Source organism: Gasterosteus aculeatus, chromosome 14, assembly GCF_964276395.1.
Source record: "Gasterosteus aculeatus chromosome 14, fGasAcu3.hap1.1, whole genome shotgun sequence".
Taxonomy (NCBI): domain Eukaryota; kingdom Metazoa; phylum Chordata; class Actinopteri; order Perciformes; family Gasterosteidae; genus Gasterosteus; species Gasterosteus aculeatus.
In genome coordinates this window covers 7,959,289-7,979,514 of record NC_135702.1, presented here as the reverse complement: position 1 = coordinate 7,979,514, position 20,226 = coordinate 7,959,289, and the positions used below count along the sequence as shown (strand labels likewise).

At 47.3% G+C, this 20,226-nt stretch overlaps 3 protein-coding genes across 6 annotated transcripts; all 3 read right to left on the bottom strand.

Annotated features, from left to right (window-relative positions):
* Positions 1 to 36: 36 nt before the first annotated feature.
* car15 (carbonic anhydrase 15) lies at positions 37 to 2,742 on the bottom strand. The gene is made up of 9 exons (XM_040198187.2): positions 2,533 to 2,742; positions 2,347 to 2,459; positions 2,227 to 2,256; positions 1,623 to 1,799; positions 1,323 to 1,468; positions 1,123 to 1,215; positions 970 to 1,036; positions 725 to 885; positions 37 to 648 (listed from the first exon to the last, which is right to left on the bottom strand). The coding sequence occupies exons 1-9, from the start codon at positions 2,604 to 2,606 to the stop codon at positions 424 to 426; spliced, it is 1,086 nt and encodes a 361-aa protein (XP_040054121.2). The 5' UTR covers positions 2,607 to 2,742; the 3' UTR covers positions 37 to 423.
* A 503-nt stretch (positions 2,743 to 3,245) lies between these two features.
* Positions 3,246 to 15,691, bottom strand: dgcr2 (DiGeorge syndrome critical region gene 2). Of its 4 annotated transcripts, none has more exons than XM_078087843.1 (11): positions 15,132 to 15,691; positions 10,058 to 10,090; positions 9,143 to 9,265; positions 7,645 to 7,731; positions 7,325 to 7,535; positions 7,068 to 7,144; positions 6,768 to 6,983; positions 6,473 to 6,676; positions 6,205 to 6,357; positions 5,543 to 5,779; positions 3,246 to 5,459 (listed from the first exon to the last, which is right to left on the bottom strand). In XM_078087843.1, the coding sequence occupies exons 1-11, from the start codon at positions 15,211 to 15,213 to the stop codon at positions 5,227 to 5,229; spliced, it is 1,656 nt and encodes a 551-aa protein (XP_077943969.1). In that variant the 5' UTR covers positions 15,214 to 15,691; the 3' UTR covers positions 3,246 to 5,226. The 4 variants fall into 4 exon arrangements, with proteins under 4 accessions (XP_077943969.1, XP_077943970.1, XP_040054106.2 ...); XM_078087844.1 differs by having other exon boundaries at positions 6,801 to 6,983; XM_040198172.2 differs by lacking the exon at positions 10,058 to 10,090 and having other exon boundaries at positions 15,132 to 15,585.
* Positions 15,692 to 16,038: 347 nt separating this feature from the next.
* Positions 16,039 to 19,760, bottom strand: ess2 (ess-2 spliceosome associated protein). Its single transcript, XM_040198175.2, has 10 exons — positions 19,324 to 19,760; positions 18,990 to 19,158; positions 18,776 to 18,859; positions 18,434 to 18,603; positions 18,028 to 18,145; positions 17,772 to 17,905; positions 17,537 to 17,639; positions 17,305 to 17,414; positions 17,093 to 17,208; positions 16,039 to 16,903 (listed from the first exon to the last, which is right to left on the bottom strand). Exons 1-10 carry the CDS (start codon positions 19,468 to 19,470, stop codon positions 16,624 to 16,626), a joined length of 1,431 nt encoding a protein of 476 aa, XP_040054109.1. The 5' UTR covers positions 19,471 to 19,760; the 3' UTR covers positions 16,039 to 16,623.
* Positions 19,761 to 20,226: the final 466 nt, after the last annotated feature.

Below are 20,226 nucleotides of genomic sequence, written 5' to 3'. Positions count from 1 at the left end.
TAAAATACAAGGACATTAATTGAAAATAGTAAAACGTCAGAGGTTAACATTTATTTAAATATTTTCATTCATAAAAAGCTTCAAATATCTATAACATCACTTTCATTAGAATATTTGTGCCCCAAACCACATATGTAATATATATGCAACTTCAAGAACAAGCGGAGTGAAAATGTACACGAATGCATTTCAATGCTCAACTCACATTATGTCATTAAGTGTTAATACAGTTTATAATATTTTAACAGTTTATGTATATTTTAATACAGATCACCTTTTCTAAAGCACTAATCAAGTTAATCCGCTGGATTCTAACATTAACGACATCTTACAGTACTTTATTCACAGTTTGTACTCCTCTGTGCTCTTTGCTGGTCATCACCTAAATGCCTTTTTGCGTGGCAAACACAAGAACGCGTCTTTCTAAAGTCCACACAAGAAGCTTCCCAGCAGAACCATCGCAAGCAGCCGCAGCGACGCGTCCGGCCCGAGGGGACGGCCGGGCGCCCCCGCCGGCACTCCGGCGTCTCTGGACGCGGAGACGAGGCGACCGAAGGTGGGGTGGACGTGCCTGAAGTTGTTCTGCAGAGGGGTCACCTGCTCGGCGTCCTCCTCCGTGGAGAAGATCTGCGAGGTGAACTGGGCCAGCTGAGGAGGAACGACACGTGACGGTTATTGGCGAGGGAAACGCGCTCCTGTCGGGAGGAACGGGCGAGAGACCTACTTGGGTCCACGAGATGTAGATGGGGACTTGGTACAGAGTCCACACCACCGCTCGGGCGCAGGGGGGGGTGGTGAGGCTGCCCGAGTAGCGGTAGTACTGACTCATGTTGCGCTTCGGCAGCAGGTCCGCCAGCGGGAACGGCTTGATTTTAGTCGCTTGGCCTTGAGGGAGGATGCGCAGCCGCAGGTGAGAACACAGGTGCAAACAACAGAAACAGCGTGTGGGGAGTGAGTGCGCCCTCTGACCTTTGTAGGCCACGGAGGACAGCTTCTGCGAGACGAGTCCAAAGTGCACATTGTCCGCGTAAACAACCTGGGGTGAAACGCAGAGTGAGGGCTCGTGCTTCTACGCTACCAAATGCGCGATCACGCAGAGAAACGTGTTCCCTTAAAACGCACGTCGATGAAGAAGCCGAGGACGGCGAGCCCCGTCGGGTCGCCCAAGGCCGCCGTCACGTTGGGGTGGATGGACTTCATGTTGACCACGTGCATCTGGAAGTTAAGACACGGGACGAGAAGGACGTCAAAAGGGGGCGGCTGCGCCGCGGCCGGTCGTCGGGGGGTGACGGCGCGCAGCGCTCCTACTGACCGTACTGTACCTCCATTGGGTATCTGCGCCCGTCCACCGTGTGCTCCGAGCCGTTGGTGGCCACGCCTCCCCAGTGGAAGTGCACCTGGACGGTGTGGTACACATCTGGAAGGCCCCCGCCGCTCAGCGACATGCCGGCGCCGACCTGCAGCACGACTGAGCGAGCGAGCGATCACTGACACAACAGCGCGCGCGCACACACGCGCACACGCACGCACACACGCGCACACGCACGCACACACGCGCACACACACACACACACACACACACACACACACACACGTTAACTGATGTCGTCCGCTGTACTCACCCGAGTGCCCGTCGTTCTTTAGGGTCCAGTGGCCCGTTTGGGTCTCATCGAAGCCCTCCAGGTGCAAAGGTCCCAGAGAGAGGTTCCGGGTCATCCGGTGGTCCAGGTTGATGGGAGAGTGGTGTTCTTCAATTAGAGGGTGACAAGGCGGGAACATGTCCCCCCACGCGTACGGGTCTGAGGGACAGCAGAAGCAAAGCCACCAGTGAAGACACGATGAACGTCTCCGGGAGGAAATGTTTCATTGTTGACCTCAGATCAGTAGATGACTGTTTTTCCACAGCTGTTCTGGAGCTTTTAACATTCAACTTTAAGGACTTCTCGTGTTTGTTTGTTTCCAAGCTCAAGAAATAACTCCATCTCATTTTAAAGTACATTTAGTAGCAGCTTCCTTCTGAAGACTACGAACCGTTATTCAAATCCACCCGACGTTGAGGGGAGACAGTTTGCTCACATCTCACGGCCACATTGAACGGAGGACTTTGAAATGCTTCATTTCAGTGGGTCACCAACGAAAAACATCTACACAGTATGTGAAGAATTGTAGTGAGGTTTTCTAGCGAGATCGTATGTCTTTCAGTTTGAATCGTCTTGGGTGACTCACCGCAGCGTGGCTCATCATAACAGTAGTCCTCTGAAATACACAAAATAAATAACGTTGGCAAAAAATGAAACGTTATAGAATTTAGCAGATGGACTCGAGCATCGAGCATCGACCCCTCACCCGACTTCACGCAGGAGACCAAAATCACGGCGAGAGCAGCAGCCCGAATCATCGCAGGTGTCCCGCGGCGTCGTCCCAACAGGTGTCCGAGGTGGACCGAGGGAGCCGGCGTGCTGCTTAAATGGGAACCGAGGTGAAATCGGAGTTTGATTTTCTCCTGGTCTGATCAGCGAAGCGTGTCATTACCAGTCGAGTGGTCTTTCCTGATCAACAGGCTCATTGATGGAGGACAGCTTCACCCCCCCCCCCCACGGCAGCATAGATGCCCAGTGACCAGTAACAGGACCTATTCATCCCATGGGAAAGTGGATGTATCGCCCGCTGAATTAGAAGGGGACGTAAAATGTACATGGTTTAGGAAATCCCTGCAAACTAATGTGTGAAATGACATTTCATAATATCAAAGCACCTAAAGGACATCTTCCTTATTCGAATGTAAAAAAAAGACCCACATACATGAGATCCACCTGAAATAGCGAGTCCTAAAAACTAAACTAAATCAACTCAATACACACAAACTCCCGGTACGCGTCAAAGGCCTTTTTAGTGGTTTCACAATTCAAATTTGTCTCGACGACCACGACGAGCGTCACGTCTCCTGCATCCAGGATCATGTGATCGGTCACTACTTGGCCCGTGTGAACAAAGCCTCTTTTCTTCAGCCACAATGCTCTGCAGCCGGGGCCTCGCCATGCCCGCTCCCCCCGCCGCCCCGAGTCCCACGGAGGTGCGAGAAATATCCGCTTTCTTTCACTTATTTGAATCTGTTGACCTCCATCATAAAGGTGGGGGTAGGGGTTTCCCTGCATCCCACCCGTAATCCCCTGTGACATTTGTGACTCACACAGCGGCTAAATGTCGCGATTGATAAGACTGTGTAGCTACCAGTGACGCGGGACTCGTCCTTCATGGTGCAATTTATTTGGCATTTGATCAGATGTACATCTACCTCAGGAAAACACAAGCGCTCCCTGCAAATAAAAGACGGTAGCATTTGTCAACATTATACACAAAACAGATCAAATGCAGTAATAATAGTTGGGCTAATAGGCTAGAACAGAAAGTACAGCTGCTCGGGTCTCAGCACACAGAGAACTATTTGCAGGAGTCGACTGTACAGCAGCAAGTGTGCAGCTGGAACACGTTTCCATCCAAAGACAAACGGCTCAGCATGCCAAACAATAAATACACGTACCGCAGAAATCAGGTTGAAAAATAAATCAAAAACAATTAAAAGAAAATCAAAACCGGAAAACATTTTCTCCTGTACACACACACACACACACACACGCAGGGGCCATTTTCTTTTACAATTAATGAGATTTAATTCTTCTTAATTGTCAATTATCAATGCCCCCCACATCACACCCAAAAAAGAAAAAGAGAAAATGGGGGAAATCAGTGATCAGTCAGTAACTCAGACATGAGATACTCTGGTTTTCTTCGGCGGTTTGAATGCTGGTGTTTGCGGGTCGAGTCCGGTCTGAAGTCTTCAGGCTTTGAGAAATTCATCCTCGGATGAATCAAACGATTGTCGTCATAAAACCGGTCTAACACGTTCCAAATATACAGTTTATTTTTATTACAATAGTTTTTTGTTTTTTTTACTGCAATCCCACTGTAAAAACGGACCCATCGACAAACAGAAACGGACTCACAGCTGCACCCAGTGGTCCTCGATCGGAACCACACACACACACACACACACACACAGGGGGCAGCATCCAAAATTAACATTTAGCAAATAAAAAAAAGAGAGAAAAAGACACCTGCTTAAAATCGAGGGATGAGTTTGCAAAAGAGTGCGTTTTGAATCCCTGAACATGGTTCAGTTAGTCGATACACAACCACGCTGCCGAGATTTCATGCGTAAGTTACAACAAATGGGGCGCTTTGTATGATTAAACCACTTTCATGATTGGAACAGCCTTCTCAAATAAAACTTTATTTTTCTCAAATTTAAATAACTAAAAGAAAATGTAGATGACAGGAAATCATCCCTGATCGTCACGTGTAAACTCAACAGGCTTCATCGCGGCCGCTTGCTGATCCCCGGGGAGTTCAGACCATCTCCCAATAAAACAATCAAGATTACAGCCTGCAGTCATAAATGATCATCATAAAGAACACAAAGACAGACTGAGATATTATCAGTAACACAACATTCCTTGATACATAATGCCTCAGTCAGCATTATCTAATTAAAATCTAACCGTAGCCTGTTGCAGGGTTAAACCTCTTAACTACAAAACGTTTGCTGCAAATACGCGCTATAAACCTGGAAGACGGCTTCATGTATCAGACCGATAAGAAAGGGAGGGGACAGCAGGTAGAAATGGACATGCCTTGACGGACAGGTCTGACGAGAACATTACTGAAGCCTGGAGACCGTCAGACGAACATGGAAGCGTCTGTTGGACCGCGCAAGGCAAACCAAAGAAAAAAACAAAACAACAAAAAACAAAACAAATCAGCTGACTTCACTGTCCGTCGGTCATTCTTGTGCTGGACCGTGAAACACAAACCAAAGGGACCGGCGGAGACCCGAGGGGGGTATTTTACATCGGGACTGCTCGACGGAATCGCCCGAACTCTGAGATGTTTGAAAAGCTTCGCTTAGTCGACGCTGAACGTAAAAGGGCTTCGCTTTCTCAGCCGCAATGTTTGTTTTCTCTGCCTCTCCGCGTACAAACAGTCCTCTCTGATTCCTCACATGTCCGGCTTAAAAAAAAGAAAAAGAAAGAAAGAGAGAAGCGAGTTTCTGTTGTGTCCGTCCGGACCGGAACTCTCCTCCCTGCAGTCGGCGTTTTGGGTAAACGACCTCTACCGGGCGGAACGCGCCGGTGACCTTCCCCTCCACCCCGCAGCCCGTCCGCGGTCCTATACAACGGTGCTGAGGGAGGAGACGCAGTCGGGGGTCACGGCAGAGGGGGCGTGGCCGTCTGTCGGAGTGTCCGGCCCCACCAGCAGCGTGCTGCTGTCTATGGAGTCCTCCCGCTCCTGGGGAGGCGGAGCCGGGACGGCGGCGGGGCCGCCGCAGGTGTTGGGAACGGCCGCCTGGAGCCCGTCCACCATGGCGTTCATCTGGCTGGGTATCAGGGAGACACCGTGTCCTGCGGGTGACACAAAAAGAAAAACAGGTAATGAAGCCTGGGAGCCCGACACGCACACACGACGAGAAGCAACGGGCGCATACCGAGGCCCACGTAGAGGAGGCTGTCCGGGTTGATGGAGGCTTCGTACGGGGGAGGGGGGTCGTCGGGGTGCTGGATGTCGGGGTACTTGTAGGCGGCGTACGGCGGAGGAGGCTCTTGGAAGTGGAAAGCTCCTCCCTCGCCATCGTCGGACAGATGCAGCGGAGTGAGGCCGGTGCCAAAGGCGTCCGGGCCGTAGTCGAAGCCCGGGACTCGTCTGCCGAGGTTAAAGTGGTGCACTGAGCAAAGAAAGAAAGGAGGAGGAGGAAGTGAGTCAAATGCATTCAAAAAACATCCACGAAATCTGTAAAAAACCGGAACATTAAATCGTAGTTTCAGCAAATACCATCGGTTTAGAAAGAAAAAAAAGAAACATATTTGAGTCTTAAGAGATTCATCTAAAACGCATCATCAGTTGGATCAGTACCTTCATAGGAGAAGCCCAAAATACCCGACTAAAAATATTCTTTCACGTTGTGGTGAAAATAGCTTCTATTTTCTCGTTTCAAATGTCGTTGAGAAATGTGCCAATTTTGAAACTGACGCTTTGCATCCCAGCACTTTGAATGGCACTGAACACTTTGATTGGCATTTGTCCGAGACAATGCATGAAATCCCTTCAATCAGAACACCGACTTATTATCGCTCAGAGGGGGATGCTCACAGTTTCCTCCAATCAGAGTTTCGATGCGTTCGCGTCTGCGCTGGCGGAGTCTGTGCACCATGAAGAGCAGCAGAGAGAGGATGAGGAAGGAGGAGATGCAGCTGACGATCAGTCTCATCCCGCTGGCCATCGAGTCAAACAGACTGTTTCCATCTGAGGAAAAAGAGAGAGAAAAACCGACAAAACACAAGAGCATCACCGGCTTCCAGCTCAGCGGCGCTCCTGACTGGTGGGAAACAAGCGGACGCAGACGCTCTGCCGGCGGTACCTGGGTCCAGGCAGGTGAACTTGCAGCACTCTTTGGGATCTTTGCGGAAGTGCTGGCAGCCCTGCGGACGCTCGCACAGCGCCGCCACGCACATCTCGGGCTCGCCCTCGTGGCACGTGCAGCTCAGACACGGGTCGTCCCCCTTGGGGGTGAAGTAGTAGCCCTCGTTGACGACGTTGTCTTTGATGTCCACGCACGTTTGCCCTGTCGGGGCAACAGCAGACGAATAAATCAACCGAGACATTATTTAAAACGGACCTTGTGTGACTGGGACGAAGCTGAAAGAGGTGTCTACATTTCTGATGGAAAAGACTACATGGGCACGTACTCCTCTTGCAGAGGAACGGGAACTTCTTGTAGCAGTTCTCGGCGTGCCAGCTGTGCAGGCCTCGTTCGTTCATGCTTTTGATCTGAAAGCGCTGCAGCTGGGCACAGAAAACATTGTCCTGGGTGGGAGACGCATCTCCCAGTTTGGCCAGACCCTCGGGGGGCAGGAACACCTGCATGGAGCCTGTTGAAGGAAGAAAAGCACACACAACATTTTTAAGCAAAAGGTAGTTGGCACTTCTAGTATCTACAAAAGAACAGCTGGTACCTTTGTAGGCGACCTCCCAGCGGCCCTCCAGAGAGTGGTTCTGATTGGTGATCACATACTGGTAGCCCACCCAAAACCTTCAAAACAAGACAATAAGCACAATGATTAACTCCACTTTAGTGGGTTTGTTTTTGAACCAGTGTGGATGCGCGTTACGCCGCCACTAGATGGCCTGCAACCACTCCGTTAGCGGATGCTAAGTGAAGCTCTTGTAGCGGCTCCGACTCCGGCGTACGTTCTTTTAGGTAAAAACTCACTTGCACTGGTCTCTGCGCTCACAGACTTTGTCGTCGAAATCCACCTCGATCTTCAGAATGAACTGCAGCTCCTCGTTGGTCACGAACGTGGCCAGCGAGCCGTTGACCTTCTGGCAGGTGTCGACGGCCTGCCAGTAGTTCTCGTTCATCAGGTACACTTTGTAGCAGCTGGCAGTCTTCTCGTAGTGGTGCCACCCGCTGGGGCATTTCTCTGCGGGAGCAGAAAGGAAACACGTAAGCGACGGAGGCCGCACAAACAATATAAGAGGGCTTCTCAAATATGGAATACACAACAACAACGACAACAGGGAGGCGCTTACTGTTGAAGCGCACAGGCGCAGCCACACCGATGACGTCCTCCACCTGGTCGTGCCCGTTACCAAAACGAAACCTCTCCTCCTTGTTAGCTGCACAAAGAGTATGTATGGACACGCTTTTACACTCTGTGTTTGTAAAAGAATAAATAACAGTGCATATCAGTTCATGTTGTGCAACGTGTTGAAGGCGAAACATGTGACGAACGAGGCGTTTAGCGAGTCTGACAGGCAGATAAATACTTGACTGTCTGGTGTGTACCATGTGTTTGTGCAGAGGCCTTTTCTGTAATAGCAAATATATTTAGTTTTTTACTTTAGTGCTTCTGAGCAGTATTTCTACTTTCTATCTTTAGCAACATGAAGCTTGTGTCTTAAGTTCAACCTTTAACTTCAACCAACAAAATATCAGAGAAGAGAGCTCAGTGATTAAAATCCAAAAATGTCTTTGCCTTCATAAAGCAAAATCTGTACCGTTGACATGAACCACCATATAACTAACAAACAACAAAGCTGCTGCGGGACTTTTCTCTGCTTTGAGGAAGAAAGAGCCCTTAGAATTAAAACTGTTGACATTTTGAAATCGAATTTAATACATTTTCATTTATCGTAACCGCATCAATTTTACTTTCTCCGTCTTCAGAAAACACCACTGAATGCAGCGGCTCTTCTGTTTGCAGCCTGGACTACTTCTGTTCTCCGGTCTGACCTGCACGGACGTTGCGAGGTTGAACATTTGCCCCTGGTGTTTGTTTAGCTGGAATTAGTTTGAGGGGATTGCTCCACTGCCACATGTTATTCAACAAAGCGCTAATCCCAAACAGGAACATTGATTTCCATGCGTGCTGTTGGTTCAGCGGACGAGAAGCCTCCACTGAGACGTGTTGCAGCATTGTTTGGGGCTTTCTGCTCTGTGGAAGCAGAGCTACTCGGCATATAGAACGGGCAAACACCTGCGCGCGTTTGTTTGTTTGTTTTAGTCAAATGCAGAATGTTCTGCATTTGCATTTGTTCAAGTACCTTTTGTGGCTGAAAAAAACAAATTAAAAAGTGTCGATTCCTGCTGTTGTTGTCGTGTTCGGTGAACGTGGTGTTCCTGGGGACTGAATGGAGGCTGGTGCTTAAAACCAGAAAGGCGCACTGCTGCGCGGAGGTCACATGCTGAACCCAATCCCCAGTAATTCCTATTACGCGGTCAGAGATCTGGGGGATGAGGCCCCTCCGGATTTAAGAGGCAGAAAACAATGGGATTTCGGTCAAAGGGCTTTTAGCGTGGCGACATCCATACAGTGTCGAGCAGATCAACGAGCAGCTAACAAAAGCAGACACACATGTGCAGCCGCTCAAGGGTTCAACCCAGCTGTGATCCGGGTCGTCCGAGTCGGGGGAGGGGGTGGGGTGTGCTGGCGGGTCGCTCCTCTTTCCAGACACCAATCATGTTATGGGGGGCGGGTTAGGCGACGGGAGTAGGGGGGGTAAGAAGGCCCAGGGGAGCTGTACTCACGGGGGCAGTCCATCTCGTCGCTCTTGTCCTCGCACGCCGTCCAGCCGTCGCACTGCCAGGACATGGGGATACACTGCATCTTCCCACTGCGGCAGGCGAACTGCCCGGGGCTGCAGCGCTGCTCTGAAAACACAACGAGAGACGAGTTCCTGAGGTCACACCTGCATGAGAATGAGCCTTCCACCCCCCCCCCCAAAAAAAACAAGAGGAAAGCGGTCCAACTTTAGAGTCCAAAAGAAGACCGATTGGGCACACGCGTTTGAGGGCAATCGAATAAGCGGTTTTAGGGGTTGTTGAAACACAAACAGATTTTGTTCTTCCGGAGAGCAACTGGGTTGCGAACGGCGTGAAATCACAGTCAAACGGGGAGCAGCACCGAGCTCTGCAGCAGAGGGACAAACTCCGGGCCAAAGAGCTTTTTTTGTTTCACCCGCCTGTTGACAACAGGTGTTCCGCCCATCTGGGAGCACTCGACAGCGCCTCGGAAACGCAGCAATTTATTATTCTTTTTTTTAATCCTGAGATCCCATAAACTGGCGTATCCCCCACAAAACAGCTCGTTTCGATAAGAAGGCAACGAGACCCGCGACTGTAAGCAGACACTTCATGTCTGTCTGTTAGTCTGTGCCAAGTGGGTCTTCACACCGTGTCCGGTTTAAAAGAGGCCTCCTGCTTCCTCGTGTGATGAAAGAACGCCTGTGTTCTTTCATCACACGGGTCCCGACAAGATGTTCGTGATCGCATGGAAGACAAGTCCACCGATTGCTGTTTTTATTAAAAGTCTTCATTCTTTTTTTTTTGGAAGGGAGGTTTCTAATTAAAATCTGAAAATATTGATGGCTCAGCTGCAGACACCGACCCCCCCCCCCCCCCAAAAAAAATCAAACTACACTACAAGATGTACTGCGTGCTTACCTGACAATAATCTTGCCAGAGATAGCCGCGGACCTGAAACAAACAGAAACAATAGAGTAACTATCCGACCCAATGCGCCTTCTTTTAATGGGACAAAGTCCGTCCTGCTCTTCCAGACATCCATTATTTATACGGTCAACAATCCTCTGTGATTTCCCCAGTTGCTTGCCTGTAGAAGGGTGGACTACACCAGCGGTTATTGGATACAGGTGATTGTGTTTTCCTACAGAGCTGGACCCCCCCCCGCTCTCGTGCCAAATACGGAGGGACAATTTTTTTAATAGAAACACAAAAAACCTCTGAGATATTTCAAGTGACTTTGGTTTCATCTGTGTACCAAACGGCCCAGATGACCTTCGCCCACACGGACCAGACCTTCAGCCCTGATGATACCACAGAGCCACAACATACACTCCTTAGTGCGGTGACCAAAAGCTGCATGTACTTGGGCAGCGGCTGCGCCATTAAACAAATGATCAACCGGATATGGAAATAAAGAAAAAAGACAAATATGGGATTGTTGCAGAAAGGGTTGATTTACAAACCAGATGCTGTGAAAAGATTTGCCTCCTATTTCCGATACGTAGTGCGTTTTAAACACAATCTAAGCAAGACAAACTGTTTGGACCTTCAAATACAATGACGCATCATATTTCAGAAGAACGGGAATCTCACATTACACCAGATGTCACCTTGCCATGTTCCAATCCAACCACAGACGGGACCGAGCTCGCCTTATCGGGTCGCTTTGACTTCATTTTTTGCACAACATTCCACGTGGTTCAGACAAAACTAAATGGAAGGAGATTAATGAAATATACATGTCCCATGCATAACATACGGCCGTGTTATGCTGTGAACATTGTGTCTCAAGGTTTAAATGTTTAAACAGAGTGAAGCTCCAGCAGAACGGTTGGTTTATGAACAATAAGTAAACGTAAAGCCTCCACTCTGCCTACAAGGTGTCGCACAGCCAACTTCTCAGTTATTGCTAAGTGGATTGAGACGCATTAAAGACCGAAGGTCTTACCATCAATCCCATCAAGGCCCAATAGGTGTCAACTTGATGGATTACATTAGAGACCGCATGTCCCCCAATGCGACGTTGATAATTAATGCACACAGAATGATAGAGTAGCTTTTGGCTTCCACTGTCGACAGTCAATCATATTTTAAGTGCCTTGCATGATAACATAATTACAGGGAAATATAATATTTAACTCACACTGCGTGTGTGTCAGCAGGGTTACGTTACAAAAGACGTCCAAGGACTTTTATAGTCTGCATATTTTTCAATATTGTAATAAGACTTGTTGCGTCGCCATGTTAGTCCACTGGGAATATAGCGAACAAACAAAACCCAAATCCAGCTGCGGACGGTTTATCTGAAATGGAGCCAACCCTTTTTTTCAAGCTGTGCTAGAAAACCAACGCTTTCCCTCATGGGTCACGTCCGACTATTAAAAGAGCGCCTGAATCTACAAACCAGCTTGTTGTGAGAGCGACGTTTAGGAACTGGTGCAATCGAGATGCAGCACCTGAACTTGTTGTTGCCTCACGGCTGCCTGATGGCTCATTTATCTCCAACGCTTGGCTTGGGGGTTCTGGGAGGGGGGGGGGCAGCTCTAAGCACCCATCGGGTAAAGGGGGCTAGTATTTGCTTTTGACGCTCGCTGCGAAATGAACCACGTCGTGCGTCGTGCATCCCTGATGCAGAAGTGGTTTCCGCCCAGGGACGAGCGCGCGGATGACGGACGCACGAGAGGCGGGATGGAAAACGCGTCTTCTCGAAGGCCATTTCACTCACAAGCTTCGGGGTTTAGTCACGTCGAGTCCTTCCAGCGAGGGAACACTGGCAACTGTGAGACAAGTTGAACCGCTGCATCTCTTGCGTAACCGACAGGAAGATGCAACAAAGGCAGCGAGATTGCCCCACTTCAGTCCCGTCGGAGGAGAGCGGCACAGCGGACGGGCCTCGTCAGCGCCTCGCCGCCAGCCGCTAATGATTCACAGCTCATTCACGTCTTTCTTTCTTCGTACCACCTCACGTTTAACAGCAATGCATTTTTCCTTTACGCCGCGTGGATGAACGCGGAAAGGGTGAAATTGCGTGAAACACACAGCTGCTTGGTATGCGGAGGGTTAGATGGGCAGCCAACACAACAGAGAGCTATTTTAAGGGGAAATGAAATGTGTGTCATCAAAGGGCTTTACACTTTTTTTCACGACTAATATGACGGCGTCGACACTTTAGATGGTAAACAGTTGCACTTGAATACAGAGCGATAGCGCGGAGTTTGACCATATTATGTGAAGGATTTCTAGTGTTCTAACGGAAAAAAAGGGGAGGACGATCTGGAGCAAAAAATAACTGAAATGTATCTGCTGGCTGCTTTGTGAGAGACAGAGACAGAATCTTGGCTCCCAGACGCGGTGTCGGTCTGAATTATTCTTCCCTTACAACCGTCTCAGTTTACAGCTCTGAAATGTTCATCACAAACACTTCAGCCAGTTGTGAGTCATCAAGGGGCCCAGAACATCGCTGTGGACGGATGAGGTTCGTCGAAAGTCACAACTGCAGCCAACGGTGTTAAACAGAAGGTGAGAAACAAGCCGCCAGCGTGACGCAGACGTTCGGCCCAACGAGACTCCGCTGACTCGCTTAACTGGCTCGGAGCGCCGCAGGAGCCTAGTTCGGTCCGACCGGTATCCACTGTCACATTCAATGATGACCACATACATTTCTTTGATTGTTACCAAGCAAAACTCGCACAGTATCTATCTTTGGCCGCTGCATCGGGCAGAACGTCGAGGCCGCGGATGTATACGGAGAACCGGATACCGTGCTGGAAGCAGCGCCTGTCTCGTGTGAAAGCTGCTCGGCTGAGCACGAAAAACAAAAACAATTTGCTTCATTTCAATAACATTAGAAATACAAGATTACCCAGATTTGCTTGCGGGCTTCATGATACGAACAGAGGAAAAATATCTGGACTCGACTATTTAGCTTCTAAGAAAAACACAAGCTCGGCTGACCGACATTTCCCACAAATTAAGTCTATTTGGACCAAACTGGGCCACTATTTAAAATGTACTTCAAAAGCCTGGTGGTCTTCCTGCAGGGGAAACGCACAGGGGGAAGAAATAAAACGGGGGCCATTAATCAGGTGGACGACGTATTCACGATCACATGCTTTGCATGTCTCTGGCGTGTGGGAGCTAAACTAAAGCCCCCACAGGACACGCACACGTGCTAACCACGGAGCCACCGCAGTGCGCCTACGAAGATGTACAGATTCCACACGTCCAACACGACACATTATTTGCACGGGGAAACTTACATGAAAGGGATTTTAAATTATAATTTCGAATGAAAAAGCCCCTCCCAAGAAGTTCAAGTCCCCTGTGGACGGACAGTATGTAAAACCCACTTACATCACAACTGTTGACATTATGTTTCCTAGCTCACTTGCATTTAACCAGAAGGCGAACTAAAGGGCCATTCAATGACCATTCCATTTTCCTTTTGTTAAACAGCAGCAGCGGATGCTGTCAGATGTGTTGAAAACACTGGGACGTCTGAATCCTACCTGTGAGACGGCGTGTTTCATGCTCACAAGCATTTTTAATTGAATTATGCTCCGGCAAACAGGATTATTCTTAAGTCCAAGTCATGTGGGCATCAAGCTTCAGGAAGCATCCACGTAATGTGAACCAGCATGTTCTACAAACACAAACACACTCTCTGTGACACCGGCTGTGGAAAATAAGATAAAACACTTATGCCTCCCCCACGCCCCTAAAGGCTTGGCACGAGGTCCACATTATCCCCCGAACCAGGAGTGGTTTCAAAAAGACGTTCTGAAGAGTTGTGTTCACTTGAAGTAAATACTGAATGCCCCTTTGATAAGATCGGTAATTACCATTGATGAAAAAGTACTTTCCCATTTTCGCAAGAACCAAACGCAAATGGACTATAACAAGCATGCGGTGCTGCTTGTACTGAGTTTTCCGTGGACTCGTTTTTTTTTTTTTTAAATCAAGCCAATAACTAACGTGTTTGTTCACGAGCTGAACAAACACAGATAGGGCTGAACTGTTATGAACAATCCCTCCTGCTCATGTCTACTAAAATCATCAACACCGACGGCAATCAGGGAGATTTGCGATGGAGGCCGTGTGTTGTGGGAGTCCAGAAACATATTTCTCAACGCGGACATTTAAAAGTGGGACTTCTCTTTATTGCCACTTCCCCCATGCACACGTCTGCCACAGTCACAAGACCAAAAGCATTGACACGCGCTTTGCTTGCAAGTGTTTGCAATCAAAAGCATTCGTTCGGGCTTCCAACTGAGACGAATTAATGACATTTGGGCGTTCTAGACAGGCATGACCACCTTGAGGTGGGCAATACTAGTGCAAGAGGTTATACCATTGCAAACAGTTCCACTATGCATTTAATGAATCGGACGGAGTCTCTGGTAGGTGTTGAGCATCTTAGGGGAAGCGTGATGGCGATCACCTCACTGGGTGGTTGTGAACACTGTGGGGCTGAAGGATGAGTCGATGAGAGCCAGAGTTGGAGATGCAGGACCAGGATTCTCTGACATGCATTTTCAAATAAACAGTCCACGACCGGGAGGAGCATCCATGTGGGTTCAGTTGTTCACTGATATTATCCAACCCTTTTTAAAAAGAAGCAGTGAGGTTAAATCTGTGCAAACACAACGTCTCATTACAGCTCCACTAATAAGTCTCAAAATAGCCCAACGGTTCCTCCGTGGAGAAAAAAGCAAATAGTGTTTTGTGACTGAATTAACATTAATAATTGCCCAAGAGGTTATTTGGCCAATTGTTTAACGTATTTTTTTTACGTTTGAGTTGCATCAGCAGGTCGGTCGCACCAACGCATCAGCCCCGAAGGCAGCGGTTTAAAAAACACTCGAGTCCCCGGTTCGTCCGCGAGGCCTTTCCGCCTGATCCGTCCGCTTTTTCCTGCTGAAATCTCGGTTTCGGTCTTCCACGCGGAGCTCGGGGGAATAAACGCAGAGGGAAAACAGCGGGATTTATTTACCTGTCCGTGGTGGGTCCCCTGACGCGAGGACGAAGAGGAGAGAGAAGAGGACGAAACTGCTGCTGTCAGCCTTTGGCAACATTTATCCTCCATTCATAGTAACTCCTTTATCCAGAAATGTTTTTTTTTTAGATAGAACGAGGATGCGCGTCGCCGCCGCCTTCTCCGAAGTTAAACAGCGTTCAACTGCTTAAACCTATTCCGTGCACTCATAGTGACACATGACGAAGACGAACGGGGTCTGCAAAGCATAGTCGCGCCGCGCAGCAACGCGGAATTGCGGGTTAATCTCTCGCCGAGCAGGCTAACGCTAGCTAACGGGGGCTAACGCCAGCTAACTGGCTGCGCCGTTGACGTCGTCCGTCGTCTCGCGCAGCTCGGTGTGGAGCGCGACTGGATCCAAGATGGCCGCGGCGCTCAGACCACAACAATCCCAAACGTCCGACACGGGCCGTCAGCTGGAGGAGCCGCCGGGGCGGAGTTAAGCCGCTTTTACCCAAAGAGACACACAATGACCCTCGCGCGTGCTTGTGTGCGTAACCCCTTGGGATTATCAGAATGCTATCCAACGCTAAAGGATATGATCCACTAAGTTTACCTCAAGGTCACACGTTTATTTTCAGTATTATCGTCCATAGATCCAGTTAAGCGGGGATATGTTGTAAAAGCAAGCCAGTTAAAAGTTATTTTTAAGGATTTTCTCATGCGATGCAAGAATAAATCTATAACCCCAAATGCTCAAAACAACCGAACGAAGAAACAATAGCAACACTATTCAAACACAACGTGACAAGGCCTTAACATTAAGGTTTCTTCTTAAAGAACGAGGCATAAAAGTACAGTGTATTTATATGTACAAACACCAGTAGGAGGTAGAAAAGATATGTTAACATTCTTTTGTATCCCATTTTTCTGTGTGAAAGTATTCTTCAGTTTTATTTCAATTTTCCAAGAAAAGGTGGTACACTTTTATAATGTTGATCCCAGCCACCACATTTTCTCCAAAGTAGAGTAAGAAACATTGACATATTGTTTAGGTGTCGAACTGAACCAACACAATTGTTTGATGTTGGGTTTGAGTCATTTCTATGATGAAGAGACAAGACGCTGAAACGTATGGAAAGCTGGATGATGGCTTTTGGATGAAATTCTTAAATATTGGATAGGCTGCCGTTAGTCACAGATACCAAACATTTGTTAAAAGTGGAAGGAACTGTACAAATATCTATGAAGCAACCCACCAGGACAAAACAGAATAAAACAAATAAGATAGTCAAGTTATATAGTATAACTAGGACACCGTACTTAGCAGGGATCTATAGACCCATCCTCTCAAAAATAGAGCAAATTGTTAAAAATTCTCTGGCCATGTCTTCATCCACTCACCCAACTAAAAGTCTTAATTTGAGGAAAGTGGGTCTGAACAGTTTGTCTTTTCCACAAATGACCATGTCTGTGTTGTACAATCCAAGCAGAGAACAGCTTCTCTTGCTTAAAAGAAATCGGCGGCTTTCCGTCTTTTGGGAAGCTGCAGCAGGTCGTCTGTCAGCGACGTGAGGTCCTGAGAGCTCGGCGTCTTGGCTTTGTTCGGCGTCGGCGTTCCTGTTGGCGTGGCGGGGCCACCGAACGGAGACTTGCAGCCGGGGACTTGATGCGAGGGCGACGGGGTGTAACTCGCCCGTAATGCTTTGTCCGTGTATTTGCTGGACGTCCGATTTACGAGCCTCTGCAGGGCAGGCGTGAGGGCTGGGCTCAGGCCTTTAGGAGTAAGACTGAAACACAGAGGTTCATGTGTTTAAGGACACCATCGACTCCTTCAAAACGGCACTAATAAGAGGAAATCAAGTAAAATCATTACACATTCAAGCTCGACTTTCCCTTTTAAAAGACAGGAGTGTACAGATGCAGAAATGTGTTACTTGTTGAAGCAGATATAATCGAGAGGGCAGACATTTATTTACCTGGCGAGGTTCTCGGTGACCTTTCGCAAAGCCTCCTGTTTCTTTGCGCGGTTTTTGGCGGCGGCTTCGTTGGCCATCTTTAAACCCAGCCTCTCCCGTCTTCCAGGTTCTGGAATCTTTTTGCACACATATTCGATGTCAACAAGTTACAAACAGCAGATGAGCCAAATCAGTGATTAACCCAGAGTTAGCCACCTACGGAGGTTCAGTACCTTAAATGAGGGACCGTGATTTCTCTCGACAAACGGGCTGTCTGATCCATCCAGACGAAATGGGGTGCTCTCAATCTCTCCCCAGGTCATCAGTGGCGACTCAGCTACACCTGAGGGGACGAAATCTGCTGTGAGATATCTACTTCAAATGTAAGTGGGTGGCTGAATGAGCTATTTAAGACACAGACATTTAGCTCGATCTGTATCAGGACTGTAACTGAGATCCACTTACCAGGTGCTGGGGACGGCATACTTTCGAAACCATATCCATTGACTGTTGGGGATTCATGTGGGATGAGCTCCTTCCCATCAGGTCCGACTTTACCCTGTTTAAACTGGACAGAAAAGACAATAAATCTGCTACTTTTGAATTGACACTTTCATTCAACAGAAAAAAAATGTACTGCCAAGTGGTTGATGGTGTTTTGGCCAAAACATTTTTGTTACATTTTTCTTAAAATGTATACCTGTGCATTGAGAGCTGCAGCCTGCTGAATCTGGCTTTTGTTGAGAGCTTTGCTGAATGGATCTCCAACAAAGCGCGTGTTCTTGTGAACTACCTCCCGCGGCTTCTTAAAAAGAGCATCGTCGTCTGTCACTCCTGTTTAGAAAAAAAAAAAAACAACACCGTTTTTTTTCTCAGAGCAAAATGTCATTGATTCCATGCCTCCAATAGGTATTATTGTCACACGAAGAACAAAATGACAAGTTTAGTCTTCTTACCCTCTGGATAATACATCAATGCATTCTTTGCTTTGTACTCCCACGTCTCAAGTCCAGCTTTGACACATTCAAGTGCTGCTTTCTCTGCAGATGGTAACGCAAGGTTCTCTTCGTGGCGCTGCATAGTATCAGAAGTGGGTATAATGGTTTTTAATGTAGTCTAGGGGTTTAGCAATACTTCAATGAATGTCTGTTTCACTGGCAGTAATCAACATCAAACAAAATCATGCAAACATCATTACAATCAAAGATATACTCGAATCTGACATAACATGCACCAATTTTGTACTCGGATGTAGTTTTTGTATTTAATTTGAATATTTCTATGACAGGCACACCTTTAATCCAAACATATAATACATTTCTTTGTACATTAATGTACGAGTTTAACTCAGCACCTACATACTTGTTTGTATTCAGCCTCAGCCTCATATAGCCAGGAATGCCTCAGCCTCTCCTTGTCCTCTGCCAGATCCATTATCTGCTCAAACGATGCATTATCCTCACTGGTATTTTTAGCAAGGAAGCGATCGAGACAGGGCAGCTCCTTCTCTTCTCTTTCATCGTTCCTGCTCTCTGTAAATACAGCATCGATAGAAATAGGGTTCGTTTATTTGTGAGTATTTGTAATGTCGTTGATTAAGAGTCAGAGTCATGAATTCAGTAAAATCATTTGAAAGGTTTTATTTACACTTTATCGTAACGTACATAATAACATGGTATCAACTTAATAAAGTAGATAACTTACCACCGTCTAAGCTTTTATTGCCATGAGTGGAGGAGGGGGACCCTGAGCGGCCTAAAGGTGTCTCAAAGCTCGCTGGTGTCACATCTTCACATACATAAGGAAAACAAATGAGGAAAGAATAGGCGTGAAGATTATTCAGACTGAATATTTCATTTGGTAAAAAGGGGATAACAGTGAAAATACAGCGGTCCATTTCCCTCTGCATACTACTCACAGGGTGCAGTAGATCGTGGTGTTGATTTATTCAAAGATGATCCATATCGGATGGAAATCTCTCTCATTCGTTCTAGGTCACCGGTTTCCTCCGCATCAAGATAGTCCTTTTGCGCCTGTAATTTGGTAACATCTGGGAAGAAGTCCCTCTGGATGATCTTTTCTAAACTCTGTTGGGAGTCGACAGTTTACGGTTAACTTGACTTTGAAGAAGGGAAAACAATGACATAATGTTGGTGCAACAACAATGAAGGGAAGTAATGACATGTAACGTTAGCTGTGTTCTCGGTTTCAACTATTAATTGTTTGGTTGTCCGTCATTTATCCAACGTTACCTCAATGTACTCCTCTTCGTCGAGGACCTTTCTATGCAGCTTCCCCTTGTCGTTCTCCTCGGGTTGTTGAAGGAGAGCCATTGTTGACACTGTTACAGGGACGAGAGTCCCGGACAACGCTCTCCTCACGCTGGCACTGCCCTCCATTGTAGCCGCTGTTAGCCTGCTAGGCTAATAACGTTTTCTTCAACGAAAAACTGCGACTCAATCGAAACGGAAGGCGGGTTTTGTACTTGAGAAACACCGTCTCAGTATCCAGGGCACATATACGCTGACCATTAAGACCAAACGTCACTAACCGTTAACGTTAACCAGCTAGCGTTAGCTGTCCTCGGCTAACTTCAAAAACCAGCGTACAAACAACGCAGTACGTGAAGGTCTGAAGCGATTCGTCACCGGAAGTTTACTGCCGCTCAGGAAATTTCCAGAATAAGACATTTCCGGTATGTAATATTTGAGAATAAAGTATTTTTTGTGTTAGGTCAGATCTGTAGTATTAACATGACAATTTGCTACTGATATTACCATTTGTAAAGGAATCTGAGGTTATATTTTAAAAACCTGCATAAAAGACATGTTTGCATTAATCTAATATTAACAATATTACTACTACAAATAAACGATTCAATAAAAGTAAATGACAATGTAAACAATCATACTACTGCTAAGGCAATGGAATGCACGTACTAAGCAATTGCCAGAATGTCAATCTTATTCCTATTTTCTACCGACAGAATAAATACTACATACCCAATACCCATAACCCAACTAATAATCTCCCGAGCCCCCCAAAATTGACACAATAGTAAGCGCAGGAGTTTTTCAGTAAAAAGGGAAAGATGTTCAAACATAAAAGTAATCAAGTTCTATACTAATGTGTTCACTGCATGAGAGCTTTTAAGT

Coding starts and splice junctions, on each gene's coding strand:
- car15 (XM_040198187.2), bottom strand. CDS start 2,606: ATGCTGCCGTGGGGGGGGGGGGTGAAGCTGTCCTCCATCAATGAGCCT. Junction 2,460..2,532: donor CAGGAAAGACCACTCGACTG/GTAATGACACGC, acceptor CCATTTAAGCAG/CACGCCGGCTCCCTCGGTCC. Junction 886..969: donor GTCCTCCGTGGCCTACAAAG/GTCAGAGGGCGC, acceptor TCCTCCCTCAAG/GCCAAGCGACTAAAATCAAG.
- dgcr2 (XM_078087843.1), bottom strand. CDS start 15,213: ATGTTGCCAAAGGCTGACAGCAGCAGTTTCGTCCTCTTCTCTCTCCTC. Junction 7,732..9,142: donor CGACGAGATGGACTGCCCCC/GTGAGTACAGCT, acceptor CTCTTTGTGCAG/CTAACAAGGAGGAGAGGTTT. Junction 5,780..6,204: donor AACTCTGATTGGAGGAAACT/GTGAGCATCCCC, acceptor TTCTTTGCTCAG/TGCACCACTTTAACCTCGGC.
- ess2 (XM_040198175.2), bottom strand. CDS start 19,470: ATGGAGGGCAGTGCCAGCGTGAGGAGAGCGTTGTCCGGGACTCTCGTC. Junction 19,159..19,323: donor ACGAAGAGGAGTACATTGAG/GTAACGTTGGAT, acceptor GACTCCCAACAG/AGTTTAGAAAAGATCATCCA. Junction 17,906..18,027: donor ATTGATGTATTATCCAGAGG/GTAAGAAGACTA, acceptor TTTTCTAAACAG/GAGTGACAGACGACGATGCT.